The sequence below is a fragment of the Neomonachus schauinslandi genome, chromosome 9 (assembly GCF_002201575.2).
Source record: "Neomonachus schauinslandi chromosome 9, ASM220157v2, whole genome shotgun sequence".
In the NCBI taxonomy this organism is placed as follows: domain Eukaryota; kingdom Metazoa; phylum Chordata; class Mammalia; order Carnivora; family Phocidae; genus Neomonachus; species Neomonachus schauinslandi.
The window spans coordinates 139,424,169-139,446,068 of NC_058411.1; the positions used below are offsets into that span (position 1 = coordinate 139,424,169).

The 21,900-nt window shown below is 46.3% G+C and overlaps 1 protein-coding gene across 2 annotated transcripts in view; it reads left to right on the forward strand.

Annotated features, from left to right (window-relative positions):
• The window catches only part of PDE8A (phosphodiesterase 8A), a 169,603-nt gene that overhangs the window by 132,683 nt on the left and 15,020 nt on the right, over nucleotides 1-21,900 (forward strand). For both annotated transcript variants that reach the window (XM_021680680.1, XM_044918176.1), the window contains 9 exons: nucleotides 184-261; nucleotides 4,395-4,465; nucleotides 4,738-4,902; nucleotides 6,191-6,239; nucleotides 6,456-6,591; nucleotides 8,058-8,256; nucleotides 10,701-10,918; nucleotides 12,270-12,402; nucleotides 14,899-15,066. In XM_021680680.1, the coding sequence (XP_021536355.1) occupies nucleotides 184-261; nucleotides 4,395-4,465; nucleotides 4,738-4,902; nucleotides 6,191-6,239; nucleotides 6,456-6,591; nucleotides 8,058-8,256; nucleotides 10,701-10,918; nucleotides 12,270-12,402; nucleotides 14,899-15,066 (1,217 nt within the window). The remainder of the gene's footprint in view (nucleotides 1-183; nucleotides 262-4,394; nucleotides 4,466-4,737; nucleotides 4,903-6,190; nucleotides 6,240-6,455; nucleotides 6,592-8,057; nucleotides 8,257-10,700; nucleotides 10,919-12,269; nucleotides 12,403-14,898; nucleotides 15,067-21,900) is intronic.

Below are 21,900 nucleotides of genomic sequence, written 5' to 3' on the forward strand. Positions count from 1 at the left end.
CACTTAAAACCTCATTGGTCAAACAAAGTCATCATCTCTGGGCACTCTGTTGATTTTTGTGTCTTCTTAATTGGTGTTCTAAATCATAAATTTTGTTATTTAAAAATTTTAGATCTGTAATTTTCCTAATACGTTGTTAAAATCCTTTTGAAGAGGTGATTTATAGTTTAATTGTTTCCACAGATCATCAGTCAGGCAAACATAAAGACAGAAGGAAAAGCTCACTAGATGTCAGAACTCTTGCTTCTCGAACAAGCGAAGGTAGGTGACAAAGACGAGGAGAAAATGTTGGACACGTGAATACCTGACATCCGTCCCCAGTCTCCTCTCCGGGTCACTGCCCCCCTCCAGTTCAAGACCGGGGAGGGGACCCTCTAGCAACCTGTGTCCATTTCCCCCTCCTCCGACTCCTGCCAGTGGGCTCCATTCTCAGCCTTTTGATGGAGTTAGGGAATAAAGAAAAACACATACATTTTACTATCCATCCTATAGTTGATTTTCTAAACTGTTAACAGCAGAGGATGTCAGTTTATCTGCTGTAATTGTATGGGTAATACATAATGCATTTGGAAATTGTTCATATATTCCATTGTGTGTTGCAGTTTGCCATGGAAACTTAACCTTTTGGTGGGGAGGTGAGCTGCATGTGGGCACGTGAAAGACTCTTACTAAGCAAATACTAAGTTTTAATTGGAAAATAATTTTTAAGATTACGTAGATATGTGGCCTGAATGATCTAGTAGTATTTAAAATGTGATGAACATTACTAATACCGTATGGAGGCAAATAGCACTGCTAGCTGTGTGCTTTCTTTGACCCAGAGATGAATGGGGAAGCATAAGGAGTTGGTTGGTACTAGATAAAAAGCCACAACTTTCCAGGGCACTGGCAACTCAGATGAGACAACGGAGATCCGGTGCCCTCAGGTTTGTTGTGAGGCTCAGAAGACACTGGAGATCCTGCACAGACCCCACCCTGCTGCGAGGGGAGCGGTGTGGTGTCACAGGCCAGAGCATGGGCTTTGGCCTCAGAGTGACCTTGATTCCAGTCCCAAGGTCATCTACTTCGTGTGCAACCTTGGCGGTAGACTTCTGTGCTTCCCTTTCGTCACCGTGAAATGGGGACAGTTATGCTGCGCACGGAGGGCTATGCCCATGCACCCCCATGGTCCTCGGGCAGAGGGGGCAGGGACAGGGTCACCCTTCCCCACAACGGTCTTCCTCCCATGCTCTTACTAATATTTGTCCTTAGGCTGACTTGGTCCATTTCTGTATTTTTAAGAGGTAAACGTTTTTCTTTAATATTTGGGGGTTTTATTTTTATTTTTTTAAAAGATTATTAGAGAGGGAGGGAGCTGGAGTGGGGGGTGGCAGAGGGAGAAGGAGAGGGAGAATCCACAAGCCGATTCCTCGGCTGAGCGCAGAGCCCGACTCAGGGCTCTATCCCAGGACCCTCAGATCATGACCTGAGCCGAAATCAAGAGTGGGCCGCCCAACCGCGCAGCCACTGAGGCTCTGCATGTCTCTGGTTTTTTATCACTATTTTTAACTGAGTTTAATTTACCCACAGTGAAATTCAGGTATTAAGTGTTCGGTTCTGTGAGTTTGGACAGTTCCATGAGCTCGGGTAACCACCATCCAAAGCAGATACAGAAACCACGCACGCACGCACACACACACACACACCTGGTACCACATCGAGGCAGCCCCTAGATTTCCAGCCCTGTAAGGCTGTCTGGCCTCTTCTTGTGCTTCGAGGACATGGAACCATACGGCCTGCACGCCCGGCGTCTGACTTCTTTCCCTCAGTGTTCTTGAGATCCCTCTGTGTGGTTAGACGTGCCAGGAGTTCGTCCTTTCTACTGCGTGCAGTCCCCTGCAGGAGGGATGTGCTGCCCTTGATCCATTCTCTCATTCATGGGCATCTGTGTTCTCTTCCCACTTTGGGGCTGGTAAGAGTAAGGCTGCATGAATGTTCTTATGCGTTCCTGTCCTACCTAGAAGTGGAATTGCTGGCCTCTGGGCAGCTGCAGACGTCTGTCCACAAGGTGTTGTCCCACGTTCCTGCCCACTGCTGATGTGTGAGTAGTCCCGTTGCTTTGCAACCTCCCACACTTGGGTATCTCGGCATTTCAAATTTCAGCCATCCTGGTGGATATGGTTTTAATTTTAATTTTCCTGATGACGAATGAAGTGGAGTACCCCTTTCATCTGCTTACGGACCATTTGGACGTTCTCTTTTGAAGTGCTGTTCAGATATCTTGCCTGTTTTTATAATCGGGCTGTTTATCTCACTGGTTTGTAGGAATTCTTTATATATTCTAGATATGGATCCTGTTGGATTACATGCATCACAAATATATTTTGTTAGTCTCTGGTTTGCTTTTCACTCTCTTGATGGTCTTTAATGTGAACAGGAGTTCTTAATTTTAATAAAGCTCATTTTATCAGTGTTTTCTATTATAAGCTGGTGCTTTTTTGTGTCCTGTTCAAGAAATCTTTCTCTCGCCCAAGGTCAAGATATTCACCTGTGTTTTCTTGGAGAAGCTTTATTTTATCTTTCACCTTAGGTCTGTGATTCATTTCAAATTAATTTTTATATCTGGTGAGGATAGGGATTAAGGATGAATTTTCCCCCCACGTGGAAGTCCAGTTGGCCCACCACCATATTGAAAAAAACATTTTTTTTGCAGCAGCACCATTACTGTAATCAGGTGACTATAAATATATGGTCATTTTCTGGACTCTTCGGTTTTCCTTGTTCTGTCGGTCTGCACGTGCACCAATACCACTATTGATTGCCACATCCTCTCCAGTAAGCCTTCTTATCTCGTAACGTAAAGTTGTTCTTCACGATTGTCTTCGCCATTCTAGGTCCTCTGTGTTTCCATACAGCAGTTAGCATCAGCTTGTTAGCTCACTCACACACACGCACACACACACGCCACCTCCTGGGCTTGCATCTGGGGGTGTCTTGAATCTATAGATGGGTTTAGGGGAAATGGAAATCTCAATGATACTGAATCTTTCAAACCATGGATGCCTTCTGTGTCTCCCTTCAGGTGGCTTTTGTTTTCTCTCAGCAGCGTTTTGCATTTTCAGTGTGTAAATCCTACACATCTTTTCTTACATATATTCCTAAATATTGGTGGGTTTGGTGCTTTCATAATAGTGTTTTGTATTTCAATTTCTAATTGTTTGTTGCTAGTTTATAGAACTAGAGCTGACCTTGTACCCGGTAACCTTGATAAACTTGCTCGTTGGTTGTCAGAATAGTATTTATAAATTCCTTTGGACTTTCTGCACACAGGGCAGCCTTTATGCCCTGTAGTTCTTCTTCTTACTTTATTTATAGTGGTTTCATTTTTTATAAGCATATGTCACTTTCATGACATTTTTTAAATGAGAACAGGTCCTCTTATGATTAGTGATAAAACAGTGGATTTTATTTTTGGTTTAATGACCTCATTGGGTAGAATGGAAAGTTGGCAACCATATGCTGGTCACCAAAATCAGATGTAAGGAGTGTTGTGGGTCCCCAAAATTTAAAGTACCTAAGAGCCCCTGAGTTGGTTCATCTTGCCCCGTGCTTCTCCTTAGACCTCAGTTTGGTGAACCAAGGCTGATGTATCAGGCTGTGGAACAGTCTGTGGTAAACAGCAGTTGGCCTGACAGTGGGGCTTTCAGGGAGACACACAGAACTCTATGTGTATGTTTTTTTCCTGCCTGGACACTGCCCGGCCTTCACTTTACCCCAGAGGAACCGTATCTTGACAGGAGCACCAGAACATGAACAAACCAGACAGAGCCCAAGAGTTGCCTCCTGTCTCATGTGAGGGGTTTCCCTCATTGGTGTAGATTAAGCATCACTGTGGAGAGCACCAAAAGCTGCCTTGAGAAATTTAAACAAAAACTCATGTATTTCGGTTAAGGGGGAATTGTGTTTATTGCTCCTGACATATATAAGACAAAGAGCCTGTGTGGCATTGTCTTCCAGAACATTTTTGCTCCTAGATAGCGGCAAGCTGAATATTAAAAGCCTTATTGTTATAAACGCAGAAAGAGGCTAACTGTTTGGCCTTGACTTGCTAGATTGTTTCCTCTGTTTTTTCTCTGGCCTGTGACATCAGAAGTCCAGTCTGGGGGGGCACGTGCATCCTAGTGCCTAGGACTGAAGGAAGCACAGTTGGTTCTGCCCAAACCCCAGGCTTGTTGGGATGGGGTGGCAGCCGTTGTGGACATGCAGTTCCGGTCCTGCCCCTTCATCGTGCAGCTGGGCCCACGGAGGCCCTGGGGGAGGTGGGGGGAGCCAGGGAGGGCCCGGAGCCCTCAGCTGTCAACAGGTGCCTGGGGCCGTACATACTCTGATCTCTGCGTCATGTGGTCTCCCCACAGTTGGCAGCCAGAGGCGACACTCCTCCATGGCCCGGATACATTCCATGACGATCGAGGCGCCCATCACCAAGGTGGAGCAGTTTGTGGACGGTCTCCACCAAGCCCGCACAGAAGGCCCTGGCTCTCGGGGTTGAGTGTTTCTAGTGAGAGGAAACAGGCCTGCAACGACGATAATGCTCTCCTAGTTGTAGGGAGTGGCCCTCTCTAAAGAGAGAGGGTGTGGGACTTGAACACTGAGGCTAGTCTTAAGTTAGCCTGGAGCACTGTGGCCAGCCTGCCCCTCTGGATCGCTCTCCCACTGTTTGTAAGGTTATGAAACTCACGTCTTCTTTCCATGTTGTAGGTAATCAACATTATCAGTGCTGCCCAGGAAAGCAGCCCCATGGCTGTGACAGAAGCCTTAGACCGTGTGCTGGAAATTCTAAGAACCACTGAATTATATTCACCACAGTTTGGTGCTAAGGATGATGATCCTCATGCCAATGACCTTGTTGGGGGCTTAATGTCTGTAAGTACATTTGACCAGGCTGCTGGCTAGAGTCTTCTGTTCTTGTCTGTTTTCCCAGAGGTTATTTGTTTATGGGCTGGCCTGCACCCTGCCATCACCCCGGCTCCACGCTTTCTGGCCAGAGCCGTCACCCCCCTGTTGCCTGCTGCCCAGGGAGACCTCAGCTCAAAGCAGAGAAGGGAAGAGCATATTCTAGACAGTCTGCTGGGCTGGGCTCTCCATTTTTGCTTAGGGATCCTATGAGGAATTTAAGCAAAACTTAATTATTTTAAAGATTTTGAAAACTAGGGCAGAAAAAAGTATATATATGAAATGTTTCATACCAGGTGACGAACCAGAAAGACTACATATGTTTAAAGAGGCACCAGGGGATGGGGCACGGTTTCCTTCCAGAACATCCTGCACAGATTTGGTGGCTTCGGACCATGGGCTCTCAGGGGTCCTGGAGGCTTCCAGCCCACGTAGCAGAGTGGTCTCACAGGGGAAGAACAACTTTGTGGGAAACAAATCATTCTATCACTGTCCGTCACTTCTTGTCTTGGTCAGAAGTAAAATTCACCTCACCAGCACCAAAAAAAAAAAACCAACAAAAACTCCCCTCTCCTCCCAGTGCCTGCTCTCTGAAGTTCACTTGGTTTCTTAAAAACAAGGTTTTAGGCAGTAATCTGCAGGGTAGAGTGGTTCCCAGGGATGGTAATGTCAAACCATGATCTTGCCTATTTGAAGCACAGGCACCTCCAGCTCGTAGGTGAGGGGTGAAGATGATGGGGGGTGGAGTGGGATCATGTCAGGGGTGAGGGGAGAAGAGAAGAAAGGTGGGAGGGAGGGGCTGCTAGGGGCTCGTGCAGTGGTCTGGGAGGGCTCTCACCCTGAGAGGCAGCAAGAGGGCTCAGGGTGTATGTGCAAGGTCAGGAAGAATCCACTTTCCCCAGCTGATGTCCATCGTGGCAAGGAGGGTGGCAAGAAAATGGTGGGGGAGGCTTGAGGGGAGAAGCCAGTTGTCCCTGAGACACCGAAGCAGCGCTGAGGACCCCAGCAATGCTGGTCTCTGGGGCCTCAAGCAAGCTCACCTCGCTGGTACGGCCCCTGAGCTTAGCCAGTTTTCCTGGCATCAATCTGTGTCCTCTGCGCCAGGTAACTGAGTCCAGTGGTTGCCCACAGGGGCACTCTGGGGGCCTTGGTGGAGAGGCTGCCCTCAGCTCTCCTCGGGGACCAACTGTCCCACCGTTTTCCAGAAGTAAAGAATAGTTATGACTTCTCTTTTTCTTGTTTCCTTGATTTTTATCAGGATGGTTTGCGAAGATTATCCGGGAATGAGTATGTTCTTTCAACAAAAAGTAAGTTTGAACTTTTTAGTTTTTTGGAGCACTGTTAATATTATAGTGACACTGAAATGATGAAAACAGATTTTCCAGTCAAGTTTTCAGTTAATTTTTCTCATCAGTAACAAGTTTCTTGGTATGTCCTAAAAACTGCACAAAGTAGCTGTCCCCCGAAGCAGTAAATACTATAAAGCCTATTAACTTTGTTCTCTAAACCACATCCCTTTGCAGATCTTCAGCAGATGCCCAGCAGTATAAACGCCCCCATCTCCCTTCACGACGTCCCCCCACGGATAGCTCGGGCCATGGAAAACGAAGAGTACTGGGACTTTAATATATTTGAACTGGAGGCTGCCACACATAAAAGGTGAGTCCACGTGCAGCCTGGCAGACACACAGCTTAGCTCTGAGGGCCTCTGTGGAAAAAGCCATCCAAGGAGTGTGGTTCTTCCAGAGCCCGTGCCTGGTCAGGGAGGGAGGCTCTGGGAAGAGGAGCTGGGCAGCAGGTGCCCCTGACGGCCTGGGCCTATGAGGGGTCAGGGAGGGCGGCCAGGTCGCCACTCCTGCAGAGACAGCAGACTCAGGGCAAGTGGGAAGTTGAGCAAGTGACTCACCTTCTCCGGGTGGCTCCGGTTTCTCCTATAAAATACGGATATTAGTTTCTTCTGTATGTGGTAATATGTTGAGACAGCGGCACAGAGTCCTACTCAGAGGATAGAACTAAAAATTAGAAATACACAAACAGACACATTTGCTAAGAGCTGTCCCCAGATCTCAGTTGCTGTGCTGGTGACAGGCCTAGAGCCACCCAAAACTCTGGTCATCCTGATCTGGGTGTGCTCACAGAGTGAGGGTGGGATTGGGATTTTTACCTTCTGATTTGTGCCTCTCTGGAAAAGAACAGTTGGCCACAGGGGTGTAGTTGACTTGGCACACAGAGAAGGCTGCCCTGTCAGGTGGTGGCCAGGCCCAGAGCTGCGGGAGAGGTGTGCTCTGTTGGCCTGTGGGATAACTAACTCTTCACACCTCCTTCCGGTCTGTCCCCAAGACAGCCCTGCCCTTCAGGCATGCTCACCAGGAGTCAGCCTTCTAGTGTCTTCTGTTTCCATGTACCCCACGTGGGCAAGGACAGTAGAAAGGATCCTCCGAAAGCACATGAACCTTCGAACACCTGGCTTCTAGGTTAGTGACGCTGCATTCATGGGAGGCAGGCCAGGGCAGGTCAGTCCGAGCCCTGTGGGCCAGATGGCCTCTGGATGCTGCCTCAGCACGGCTGTCTCTTGACTCTCCAAGCTGAAGGCCAGATGCCGGATCAAGGTAACTTCTCAAGGAAGGGCCTGACTTGGTGGCCTGTTGGTCACCTTCTCAGGGGAAACGGCCTCATGCTCCGGCACCCACCTCCAGATTACTGAGACCGTTACATGACAGGTGACGGTGTCTGGCTGATAATGCCACCTTCAGAAACTCTTACTTGCTTCTAGACCGGACATCTGGCCAATAACATAGGTCCAGCGAGTGCAAAGGTGAGGCAAGGGTTCAAGCCTGGCATTACATTGATTTTGAGGAATCTACTGGTGCAAGTAGAAGTCTGAATGAGGAAGAGGGTGGCAAGCACACCTCACCCCAGCCCGTGGAGAACACGGACAGAGAGCCGGCACTGGGTGGTGGCTACCGGGAGAAAGGGCCACCCGGCACTGTTCGGGCGGGCTCCCTCGCTGCCCACACGCTCTCTGAAGGCTGGCTCCGCTTTGCCGGTTGGGTCTGAACCTATTCAGGGCTCCCAACACTGGGCCTGTTTCTTTGTTTTAAGGCTGTGCATGTTTTTCTCTGTAGGCCTTTGATTTATCTTGGTCTCAAAATGTTTGCTCGCTTCGGAATCTGTGAATTCTTGAACTGCTCCGAGCCGACGCTGAGATCGTGGTTACAGATCATTGAAGCCAGTTACCACTCTTCTAACCCCTACCACAACTCGACACACTCTGCCGACGTGCTTCACGCCACTGCCTACTTTCTCTGCAAAGAGAGGATAAAGGTGAGCTGCGTGTGTGCACCATGCTTAGCGGGCAGGAGTGGTGGGATGGGCTGCGGCCTCCGCCTCCACCGAGGTGCTCTGCAGGGCCACTGCTCAGGGGTCCCCACCTGTGGGCCACCTGGCCCCGCGGAGGGTGCGGCCGCATGGGGGATTGGGCAGGAGGCTGAGCTGTGGCTCTGCGGATTCGATAGGTCAATTCATGACGTGAGCCCCGCCCTTCTGTGGGAGTGTAAGGAGCGGATTGGTCCCCACGGAGAAAACCAGCCAGAACAGTTGACTGCAACTTGTCTGTAGGCTTAGAGTGAGACCCCAGAAGAACAGCCCTAACTGTTGCAGAGCACCTAAGTCTGAATGAGGTGCCCCTATACTCACCCCATCCCTCAGTGTCAGCAGGGGTTGAGGCCAAGTTGATCCTTGGCCAGCTCTGCTCCCGCCTGGGGTTGCTGGCCCCGAGGCCGGAGTTCCACCAGCCAAGAGGACACCCAGGTCAGAAACCTGGAAGCATTTTCTGTTCTCTCCTCTCCCCAAGCCCGTGTCATCCAGTAGGTCCTGGGACCTTGCCTACCGGGGCCCCCAGTGTCCTCAGGATTATCTCCACCTCATGATGCCCTTGAGCCGTCCTAGTGAGGGCCCTGCTTTCTCCTCTCCCTGGTACCACTTGAGCACTCCTGCCCCCCCATCCAGCCCCCCGTGGAACTCCCCCACACTGCCGCCAGCACAAGCTTTCTGAAACAGCACATCTGACCATGCTGTTCTCAGGAGCGGCTTCCCACCTCCTACCGGACTTAAACTCCGCAGTAGGGTGATTCACAGCTCCCGACACACAGGCCCCGTGGGCCGTGCTAAACCACTGAGGTTTCTGGCACCCCTGCCCTTGGTCTGCTGTTGCCTTTGCTGCTGCTGGCTTCCCTGTGTCCCCACCTGTCCTTCAGGGATCCATACCAGCCTTTGTTCCTCCAGGGAGACTTGCCTGGACTACCCCCCCCCCGCCCCCGGTATGGACTTCGATGCCCCTTTTCTGTGTGTCCCGTCCACGTGGGCCTGCTCCTGAGATGACTGCATTTGCACAGCAGGTCTGTCCTCTGCTGACTCAGTGCAGGGGCCACTGGCCCTACTGGTGGCCAGTCACACCTGGCTCAGAGCCCCCCTGGGCGCTGCCTGGCAGCTTGACATCTAGCTTTGAGGCAGCAGGAAAGGGGGATGAAAAGAGGTTATAGTACGGAGCGCTTCACAGAAGAAAGGTTCCAGTTGAGGAATGTAACTCACTGCCCACCCCCAAACCAAGTTCCTAAGAAAGCTTTTCACGTTGTAAATGACTTCATTAGGGAAATTTTCAAAGCAGCAACTAGACTTGCACAGATCTGCCAAAGTATTTGTGTTCTTTCCATCAACATCCATCATAAAATGGCTCAGAGGGTCCAGGGAGTTCCGTGGCATCACCATTTCAGTTTCAGAACTCAAGAGCAGAAGGATCCAACCATGGGTTTTGTATCTAAGAACAGGGCTTCTTGAGGGGGGAGACAGCGCTGTGTCATTGCCTGGTGTCCTGGCACCTGGGGACAGCCCTACAGGGCCATGGCAGGTGGGCAGAGCATTTTAAATAATTTTAAGAAATCAACACAATGAGAAATCAATATATTAAGACCTATAGAATGAGAAGACCAAATGATAATCCAAAATGGTTCTTTGAAATAACCAAGAAAATTAAATTCTAGCCAAACTAATCAAGAAATGCAGAAGGAAGAAGGTGCCAGACACTTCTGTACTAACTTAAAAGCCTTAAGGTGAAATGTTTTATGTCACATACTAGAAGTAGGAAACCAAGAAGTCAGTACCGCGGAAGTAGTTCTTAACCTGTCGACAAAATTCTTCATAATCTGGCTCCTGACTCAGATCATCAGTGAGTTCTTCAGCCCCTTGAGGGATTTTTCCAAGTTACATAAACCTTTTCAGAGACTTGAAAATGATGGAGAACTTCCAGATTATTTTACCAAACTCACAAAACCCTGACATCAGCCTGACAAAGATCGTAAAAGGGAGGGAAACACTAGACCAACCCTGTTAACGTAAATGATGCACATTTTAAATTATTTCTCAATAATACTGGTTTACGTTGGTCCAAGTCAGTATCTCAGACTTTTTGTGATGGGTCTAGAGCCAGACTGGCTGAGGAGGTGACTCCTGTCTGTTGAGGACACCTCGTATTTGGGTAAGTCCTTAACTTGTGTGAGACCGGGAATCAGATAATGTTCTCTCGTTAACAAGCACAAACATGCAACTGTTTTTCAGCGGATGTAGGGAAACTGGATTTGCTCAACACTATGCTTTTCTCTGAAATCTGGGATATTTTTCCCTCAAAGTAATAGGGCAGCAAGGAAACTCTATAGAAGGCTTCCCTGCTTTCAGGGCCAAGCCCCCGTTTTTACAAGCTCTCTCATTTGCAGCAAACTTTAGATCCGGTCGATGAGGTCGCTGCACTTATTGCAGCCACCGTCCACGACGTGGACCACCCTGGGCGAACCAACTCGTTCCTGTGCAATGCTGGAAGTGAGCTGGCCATCTTGTATAATGACACTGCTGTGCTGGAGAGCCACCATGCGGCCCTGGCTTTCCAGCTGACCACCCGAGATGACAAATGCAATATCTTCAAGAACATGGAGAGGTGAGAGCACTGAGTAGGGGAGCATGCTGGTCCCTCTAACAACTTTGAGATACGATTCATGGACTTGAGAATTCTCTCATTTCAAGTGTACGGTGGTTGTCAGGCTATTCAGAGCGGTGCGGTCATCACCGCAGTGAACTTGAGAACATTTCCATCCTCCCCCACAAAGCACCTCAGACTCGTTGGCAGTCACTTCCCGGTCCCTGCTAGAATCCCCCCAGCCATAGGCACCCGTGGGTGCGTCTTCTGTCCCCATAGATCTGCCAGTTCTGCACATTTCCTAATAAATGGGAGCACCCCTAATGGTCTTTTGTGACTGGCTCCTTCCTCTTAGCACGATGCTTTCAAGGTTCAGCTCTTTTATGTCTTGGCATTTCGAGGTGGCAAAGTGTAATGCTGACATCTGAGCTTCTCGAGACTCAGAGAAGCTGTCATCTTCCAGCTCTGCTCCAAACACTCCACTCTGCCCTCCTGGGCCCAGCACGCTTCTCGGCAGTGTCAGTGTTCAAATGTTACTTTGAGGAAGCCTCCCCTGACCCCTCAGTGCCAGGTTCCTTCACAGCACTTGTCACATATTTACATCATCATTTTTCATTACTTGGCTAATGCCTGATTTGATTCTTAAGTTCTGTAAGTAGCCACTGCCCTTTGTTCATCACCGTATCCTCAGTGTCTAGCATGGTGCCTGGTCCATGAGAGGGACTTCATAAATATCAGGTGGAAGACATTAATTTGGAAAACTTCCTTTTGCCATGTTCTGGAATTTCAGTAGGTTTTATTCATAGTTGCTGGTATAGACATCAGTTAGCTCTGGAAAAATACACAAGACCCTGGTAACCTGGGTCGTGTCCAGGGAAAGCAATGGGGTGACTGGAGAAGGGGTTGGACAGAGAGAAATGTCACAAAATGATTGAATAAAAACAAGGACTGGAGGAAGAGGTACACAAGTATTCCCTGTGAGCTTCTCAGCTGTCGGAAGCTACCCTCTAAGTTTCTGGGCACTGAAATTGTTGAATCTCAGGGTTCCTCTGTAGGGGGTACATTCTTCATAACCACAGATCTCTGCCTTTGTTCACCCCTGCTATGTTCTCTTATTCTATGAGCTGTGTGCTTTATGCTACAGAACGATGAACATTGCACCTGTAAAGTCGTGCCCACAAGCTTCCCGATTTTAGCCTCTGCTCAGGTTCCCCTTGCTAATGATCTTGTTTTAAAGTGTTTCTTGTGACTTCCTGTCACATTAGAATTTTACCACAGTGGGTGCTATCCTAGAGAAGAGACGGTTTCCAGGAGTACCTGTCTGGTCTGGATGAGTCCTCTATAGCACCCTCTCATTTGTCGTCTGAAACAGGAATGACTATCGGACGCTGCGCCAGGCTATTATCGACATGGTCTTAGCCACAGAAATGACAAAGCACTTCGAGCACGTCAACAAATTTGTCAACAGCATCAACAAGCCCCTGGCAGCACTCGAAGTAAATGGGGTAAGGAAGACCGACTGTAAGGAGAGCCTCTGTTTGGGGCCCTTATCCCTGTGTCTTGCGGGGAAACAGAGGGTAAGATGTGATGAGCTGTGGAAGACTTCCCAGTAGTTCCTTGGATTTAATTTCCATTGGTTGGAAAGTTATTTAAAGTATACGAACCTGTCAGGAAAAAATTAAGACCTCCAAAAGTAGATGTGGAAACTCTGCAACTAACTTCAGGTTGGGTGGACCATTCCTGTGCATTCTCACACTCTTCCCTCCCCCTCTTCTTGGGCATCCTGGGGTCAGTTGGAGCCCTTGAGGTCTCCCCCACCTACTCCCCACTGTGCACATGCTGTGGCAGCAATGCTGGTCTCTGTCACAGGAGGGTGGGGGGTTGAGAAGGACCCTGTATTTTGGTCCCAAGGATGACATTATTGTTGGACATCATTTCTGGATTTGAGGCCTGGAGTCCACAATGACTGCCTGGCAAGGACATTAAACCTCTGGCCAGGCAGGAGACCACAGCTAAGGCAGCAGATGGATCTGAGTTCCATCCCAGTTGTGCTTCCCCAGTTCCTTGTCTGTAGAATGGGCAGAATAAAGCTGAAGGCATAGGACTGGTGGGCATGGGACAAGGTAGGCACTGAATAAATGGCACCTGTTATACTAGATTCAGCATGAGATCAGCACCTACAGCACATATTTTCATGTACCCTCTTCCTCTGAGGCCCTACCCCACATACACTGAACATCTTGGCACCAGCTCACAGTCTTTTCCACAGCCTTCGCCCCTACCCCCTGCTCCTGTCACCATCCTGAGAGTCTTTACTAGGCACAGCGATGGTTTATCCTATGAGGCTAGGATTACCATTCCTTGAATTCTGACCCCACTTGACTCCCGCAACTCATCTGGCCCTGGCCTTTGTCCCTGGCTTTCTAGCTTATTACCGCCTTTACACTTGTTCCTCTTTAACCTGATTTGAAACCCACTGAGAACTCTGCTTCCTTCACCCACCCTGTTCTCTCAGTTTGTCAACCTGCTTCTGACTTCACTTCCTTTCCAAGGACTTCCAGTGTGGAAGCACCCACACTAACGTTTTGGATGTCAACCAGGCCACTGCTCCTGGCCAACTCCATGCCACAGTCTTGGTTTCTTCCATCAAGTCTGGGGCAGGTCCCAGACTCAAGCTGAGGATTCTGTACCATCGCTCATCTGCTAGTACTTGGGGTTGATTCTGTTCAACTTGAAAGTCACATCTCTCAGCTGTTAGTACTTGGGGTTACTTCTGAGACTGGAAATCAATCTGGTGAGCAGAGGAGGGACAAAGTAATGTGAAAGTTAAAGTTTACAGCTAGCAGGACTGAACCGTAGTCACACAGCTGAAGAGAGAAGAGTCAACACAAAGCTGGTTGGTGGTAGGAAACTTGGGGCAAGGAGACCTATCAAGGCAGCCTTGGTCATGTCCACTGTGGCACTCTCCAGGAGAATAGGCAGCCTGGGCTCTGGATGGGCATATGCCCATCTTAATGGCATATCTGTCCTCATTGAGATGGGACCGTCAGGCCGTTTTAGATCATTGTGAGTACTCAGTGGAACCGCATGATTGACTTTTTTGGAAAGCATAAGGAGACTAGCTTGTTGCGGTCTCTGACCATGCTCTTTGTCCTGGTACTCCCTCTTCCAACGTGAATTTGCTTCAGAGCGCTTAACCACCAGGTCCGTTATACCACAGGTTGAGAATCCATACCAGTGACGCTCCTTTAAACCAGACAGTATGTGGTACTATGAAGAGACAGAGCCCACAACTAAAGGTAGACCTGAAGTTCTTATCCTGGCTCAGCCAGGTAGCTCTGGACAAGTCTTTTCACCTCTCTGAGTCCCAGTGTCCTCATGTATAAAATACAATAGTACATAATACTGCTTCCCGTGCCTACCATAGATCTTTGTGAGTGAAGATCAAAAGAGAATGACTGTTAAGTATCACTGTATGTGACAAATCTGGGTACGCTGACAGCTAATTCTCAAGATCATACCTATCATGGGACTGGGTTAGGGGTTGGGTTGTGCAAAGCGGGGAGCCTGGTGCACCACAAGTTTCCTTTTGGTGAAAGAGAAGAGAAACCTTTTATGCTTACAGTTCACACTTTTTTTTTTTAGTAGGTATAAAAAAGATACTGCTCATGTCCCAAGGGAGAGCAGTAGCAATAGAACAAAGAAAAAGCAACTGTGAGAAATATCTGGAGTGGGAAGAAAAGAACCAAGAAGAGGGGAGGGGCACAACGACAATCTCGAGTGCTACCCTCTGTCCTGCCGGAATCTCACTGGACCTTGGTTTTCCTTTTTGTCAAGTGAGGGGCTGAGCTCAGTGCTCGGATTATACTCCTCACTGGTCCGTGAAACGCTTACTTGTAGATCCTGGTCAGTGCCTTACTGTATGTCCAGTGGGGGCCACACCTGTAAGACAGGGCTTAGTACCAGGGAACCCACTTTGATTGTGTTCTCTCATGTTTTAGGAAGTGAATAGAGATGAAGAAGCCATAAACACTATGCTCAGGACTCCAGAGAACCGGACTCTGATTAAACGAATGCTGATTAAATGTGCAGATGTGTCCAATCCCTGCCGACCCCTGGAGCAGTGCATTGAGTGGGCCGGACGCATCTCAGAAGAATATTTTTCTCAGGTGAGATGCAGCCTCTTAAGTTCCTTAACAGAGAGAAACACAATACAACCATTAGAGGCAAGGGGCTTAACACTAGGAAATAGAGTTCTAAGTGAAATTCTGTCTTTGAAGAGCACTTCTTGCATTACAGGTTTACCAGGAATGAATTCGATTAGTTTTACCTTATCTGAAAATGTATTTGCCTTCTTTCTTGCAGAGTATCTTCACTGGCTATAGAATCCTGGGTTAAGAATTTTCTCCTAACAGCATTTTACACTGTTGTCTGCCCTTCATATTGTCTCTGGGTATAAAAAATTCTTGTGGGACAGGAAAAAAAACTAGAAAATGCAATGGCTAGAAGTTTTGCAAATTTATTGAAAGCATGTACATACATGCCGCATCCAAGAGGGTAGGAAGGGCATAGACACCATGAAGGAGCCAAACGGACCTGCAGGGCTGCCCATGGTAGGGAGGGACAGGCGCAGAGAGGGGAAAGGAGCAGACCCCACACCAGGAAGACAAATTCCCATAACATTTGGCTTTGAAAAACAGAGAGGTTTAACTTCTAATCAGTGGGGCTTATAACCTGGAACTTGAAAAATCAGTGGACTTCAGGGCGCCTGGGCGGCACCACCCCAAAGTGACTCCTGCTGCAGGGAGAGGGGAAGAAACCCACACATACTAGTTCAACTGTGGCCCCAGTAGTAGTCTGGTCTGACCCAACTCAAGCCCCAGACAGACCCGCTAACAGCACAGGGACCAAACCCTACCCACAGTAGGCACAGAGAGCCATTTCGACTGGAGGCGAACACGGCACAGCAACACGCATACGAGACACCCCTGAAGCGCCAGGTTCTGGTGAACAAGGGACACTGCACCGCAGGGCACTACAGGACCTCGCCTTCTTAAGGCCACTGCTTTCAAGAGCAGCAGACATAGCTGAATTTCCAAACACAGAGCCAAAATGAGGAGACAGAGGAGCAGGTCCCAAATGAAAGAACAGGACAGAATCACAACAAGAGATCTAAGTGGAACAGAGATAATATGCTTGATGAAGAATTTAAAATAATGGTAAGAAAGATGCTAACTGGACTTGCGAAAAGAGTGGAAGACCTCAGTGACACCCTCAACAAAGAGATAGAAAACATAACCAGTCAGAGATAAAGAACTCAATAACTAAAATTAAAAATACACTAAAGGGAATAAACAGAGGAAGGAGAAGAACAGATCAGTGACCTGGAGGACAGAGTAACGGAAAGCAATCGAGCTGAATATGAGAAAAAAGGGAACAGAATAGAATGAGGGAACTCAGTGACACCATCAAGCATAATAACATTATAGGGACCCCAGAAAAGGAAGAGAAAGAAAAGGGGGCAGAAAATTTGAAGAAAAAGCAGAAAACTTCCTGAATCTGGGGAAGGAAACAGAAATCCAGATCCAGGAGGCACAGAGAGGCCCCAGCAAAATCAACCAAGAGATTCCCACACCAAGGCCCATAGTAATTAAAATGGCAAAAAGTAGTGATCTTCAGAGCATTTTTTTTTTTTAAAAAGATGTTATTTGTGAGAGACACAGCAAGAGAGGGAACACAAGCAGGGGGAGTGGGAGAGGGAGAAGCAGGCTTCCCGCGGAGCAGGGAACCCCATGCGGGGCTTGATCCCAGGACGCTGGGATCATGAGCTGAGCCGAAGGCAGATGCTTAATGACTGAGCCACTCAGGCACCCCAGAGCATTTTTAAAACAGCAAAAGAAAATAGTTACATAAAAGGGAAACCCCATAAGACTACCAGCTGAGCTTTCAGCAGAAACTTGGTAGGCCAGAAGAGTGTGGCATGATATATTCACAGTGCTGAAAGGGGAAAAACCCTACAACCAACAATATCTGGCAAGGCTATTATTCAGAATAGGAGAGAGAAAGACTTTTGCAGATCCACAAAAGAATTCATCACCACTAAAGCAGTTATACAAGAAATGTGAAAGGGGATTCTTTGAGTGGGAAGGAAGGACCATAAGCAGGATTAAGAAAAGTAGGAAGCAAAAAAGCAGTAATATTAAGTATATCTATAAAAAAAATCCATCAAGGGGCGCCTGGGTGGCTCAGGTGGTTAAGCGTCTGCCTTCGGCTCAGGTCACGATCCCAGGGTCCTGGGATCAAGTCCCGCATCGGGCTCCCTGCTAGGTGGGGAGCCTGCTTCTCCCTCTGCCTCTGCTTCTCTCTCTCTCTCTCTCATGAATAAATAAATAAAACCTTTAAAAAAAAAATCCATCAATGGATTCACAAAATGAAAGGATGTAAAAAGTATGATACCATCTACCTAAAATGTGGGGAAGAGAGGAATAAAAATTTAGTGCTTTTAAAGCTTTTTTTTTTAAGATTTTACTTATTTATTTAATTGACAAAGAGATTGAGAGAGGGAACACAAGCAGGGGGAGTGGGAGAGGGAGAAGCAGGCTTCCTGCCAAGCAGAGAGCTCGGTGCAGGGCTCGATCCCAGGACTCTGGGATCATGACCTGAGCCGAAGGCAGTTGCTCAACCAACTGAACCACCCAGGCACCCCAAAATTTAGTGCTTTCAGAAAGGGTTCAAATTTAAGTGACCATTAACTTAATATAGACTGCTATATGCATAAGGTGTTATATATAACCTAATGGTAACCACAAATCAAAAAGTGGTAATAGGCAAAAATAAAGACGAAGAATCCAAGTATCTTATCAAAGAAAGCCAATTAATCGTGAGAGAAGAGAGCAAGGGAAGAAAAGAACAGAGAAGAACTACAAAACAAACATAAAACAAGTAACAAAATGGCAGTGAATACTTACCTGTCAATAATTACTTTGAATGTAAATGGACTAAACAATGAGAAGACATAGGGTGATGGATTAGATAAAAAATTAAGACCCATCTATAGGCTGCCTACATAACAGACTCATTTCAGACCTAAAGATATGCAGACTGAGAGTAAAGGGATGAAAAAGCATTTATCATACAAATAGGTGTGAAAAGAAAGCCAGGGTAGTAATACTTGTGTAAGACAAAATAGACTTTAAAACAAAAGATTATAACAAGAAACAAAGAAGGATAGGTACATAGTCATAAAGGGAACAATCCAACAAAGCGTAACAGTTGTAAATATTTGTGCACCAAACATGGGAACACATAAAGCAGCTAATAACAAATGTAAAGGAAGTAATCAATAGTAATACAATAATAGTAGGAGACTTTAACATGCACTTACACCAATGGATAGATCAAACAGAAAATCAACAAGAAAACAATGGCTATGAATGACACATTAGACCAGATGGATCTAACAGATATATCCAGAACATTCCACCCTAAAACAGAATATATATTCTTTTCAAGTGTACATGGAACATTCTCCATAATAGATCACATATTAGGCAAAAAAACCCCCAAAATTTGGAGTGATACCATGCGTCTTTTTCCAACCCACAAAGCTATGACACTAGAAATCAACCACAGGAGAAAATCTGGAAAAGAACGCAAATACATGGAGGTTAAATAATGTGCTAGTAAACAATAAATGGGTCAACCAAGAAATCAAAGAGGAAATAAAAAAAATACATGGAGACAAATGAAAATGAAAACACAATGGTCCAAACTCTTTGGGATGCACCAAAAGCTGTTCTAGGAGGGAAGTTTATAGCAATACAGGCCTACCTCAAGAACCAAGAAAAATCTCAATCTAACCTTACACCTAAAGGATCAAGAAAAAGAAGAAAAAACAAAACCCATAACCAGCAGAAAGAAGGAAATAGTAAAGATTAGAGCAGAAACAAAATAGAAACAAACACCAATAAAACAATCAATGAAACCTGGCGCTGGTTCTTTGAAAAGATCAACAAAATTGATAAGCCTTTAGCCAGACTCATTAAAAAAAGAGAGAGGGGGGCGCCTAGTTGGCTCAGTTGGTTGAGTGGTTGCCTTGGGCTCGGGTCATGATCTCAGGGTCCTGGGATCAAGCCCCACATCAGGCTCCCTGCTCAGTGGGGAGTCTGCTTCTCCCTCTGTCCCTCCCCCACCCACTCATTCTCTCTCTCAAATAAATAAATCTTAAAAAAAAGAGAGGTTTCTAGGAAGAAGTTGCTGCGGCTGAGGTCAAAGAGGTTGCTGCCTGTGTTCTCCTTTAGGATTTTGATGGACTCCTGTCTCACATTTAGGTCTTTCAACCATTTTGAGTCTATTTTTGTGTGTGGTATAAGGAAATGGTCCAGTTTCAATGACGTGGATGGAACTGGAGGGTATTATGCTGAGCGAAATAAGTCAATCAGAGAAAGACATGTATCATATGATCTCACTGATATGAGGAATTCTTAATCTCAGGAAACAAACTGAGGGTGCTGGAGTGGTGGGGGGTGGGAGGGATGGGGTGGCTGGGTGATAGACACTGGGGAGGGTATGTGCTATGGTGAGCGCTGTGAATTGTATAAGACTGTTGAATCTCAGACCCGTACCTCTGAAACAAATAATACATTATATGTTTAAAAAAAAAAAGAAGAAGAAGAAGATAGCAGGAAGGGAAAAATGAAGGGGGAGGAAATTGGAGGGGGAGACGAACCATGAGAGACTATGGACTCTGAGAAACAAACTGAGGGTTCTAGAGGGGAGGCGGGTGGGGGGATGGGCTAGCCTGGTGATGGGTATTAAAGAGGGCACGTACTGAATGGAGCACTGGGTGTTATACACAAACAATGAATCATGGAACACTACATCAAAAACTAATGACATAGGGCACCTGGGTGGCTCAGTCAGTTAAGCGACTGCCTTCGGCTCAGGTCATGATCCTGGAGTCCCGGGATCGAGTCCCGCATCGGGCTCCCTGCTCAGCGGGGAGTCTGCTTCTCCCTCTGACCCTCCTCCCTCTCGTGCTGTCTCTCATTCTCTCTCTCGCAAATAAATAAATAAAATCTAAAAAAAAACCAAAAAACTAATGATATAATGTATGGTGATTAACATAATAAAATTTAAAAAAAGAGAGAGGAGTCAAAATCAGAGAAATCACAACCAACGCCACAGAAATACAAAGCATTATGAGAATATTATGAAAAATTACATGCCAACAAATTGGACAGTCTAGAAAAAAATAAGTTCCTAGACACACATAACCTCCCAAAACTGAACGAGGAAAAATAGAAAATTTGAACAAACCCCTATTACCAGCAATTAAATTGAATTGAATTCTGAACAAACAGAAGTCCAGGTCCAAAGGGCTTCACAGGTGAATTCTACCAAACATTTCAAGAAGAGTGAATACCTATTCTTCCCAAACTATTCCAAAAAATAGAAGAGGAAGGAAAGCAATTCATTCTATGGGGCCAGCACTACCCTGATACCAAACCTAGATAAGACACTACAAAAAGAGAACTACAGACCAATATCTTAATGAACTGAATATAGATTCAAAAACCCTCAACAAAATATTAGCAAATGAAATCCAGTAATATATTAAAAAATTTATTCACCACCATCAAGTAGGATTTATTCCTGGGATGCAAGGGTGGTTCAATATTTGCAAATCAATCAATGTGATATATCACATCAACAAGAGAAAGGAAAAACCATATGATCATTTCAATAGATGTAGAAAAAGCATTTGATAAAGTACAACATCCATTCATGATTTAAAAAAACCTTCAACAGAGTAGGTTTAGAGGGGACAAACTTCAACATAGTAAAGGCCATAGATGAAAAACCCAAAGCAGGGGTGCCCGGGTGGTGCAGTTGGTAAAGCGTCCAACTCTTGGTTTCGGCTTAGGTCATGATCTCAGGGTGATGAGATCAAGCCCCACTTTGGGGCTCTGCATTGAGTGCAAAGTCGATGAGAGTCTCTCTCCCTCTTCCTCTGCCCCTCCCACTTGTGCTGTCTCTCTCAAATAAATAAAGCCATACAGCTAACTTCATATTTAGTGGTGAAAAACTAAGAGCTTCCCCCCTAAGATCAGGAACAAGACAAGGATGTCCACTCTAATAGCCACTTTAATTCAACATAGTACCAAAAGTCTTAGCCACAGCAAACAGACAAGAAAAAGAAATAAAAGGCATCCAAATTGGTAAGAAAGAAGTAAAACTTTGACTATTTGCAGATGACATGATACAATATATAGAAAATCCTAAAGACTCCACCAAGGGGGTGCCTGGGTGGCTCAGGTTATGATGCCAGGGTCCTGGGATCAAGACCCACGTCAGGCTCCCTGCTCAGCGGGGAACCTGCTTCCCCTTCTCCTCCCCACTCGTGCTCTGTCTCCTATATCTGTCTCTTTCTCAAATAAGTAAATAAAATCTTTAAAAAAAAAAAAGACTCCACCAAAAAACTAGACCTGATAAATGAATTCAGTAAGGTCACTGCATATATAATCAATGTACAGAAATCCATTGCAATTCTGTATACTAATAATGAAGTAGCAGAAAGAGAAATTAAGAAAATCCCATTTACAGTTGCACCAAAAATAATAAAATACCTAGGAACAAACTTAACCAAGGAGATGAGAAACCTGTATTCCGAAAGCTATAGAACACTATGAAAGAAATTGAAGATAATACAAATGGAAAGATATTCCATGCTCATGGGTTTAGAGAATATTGTTAAAATGTCCATACTACCCAAAGCAATCTACAGACTTAATGCAACCCCTATCAAAATACCAATAGCATCTCTCACAGAACTAGAACAAATAAGCCTACAATTTGTATGGAACCACAAAATACCCTGAATAGCTAAAGCAGTTTTGAAAAAGAAGGAAAGAACTGGGAGATATCACAATCCCAGATTTCAAGATACACTACAAAGCTACAGTTACCAAAACAGTATAGTACTGGGACAAAAATAGAACATA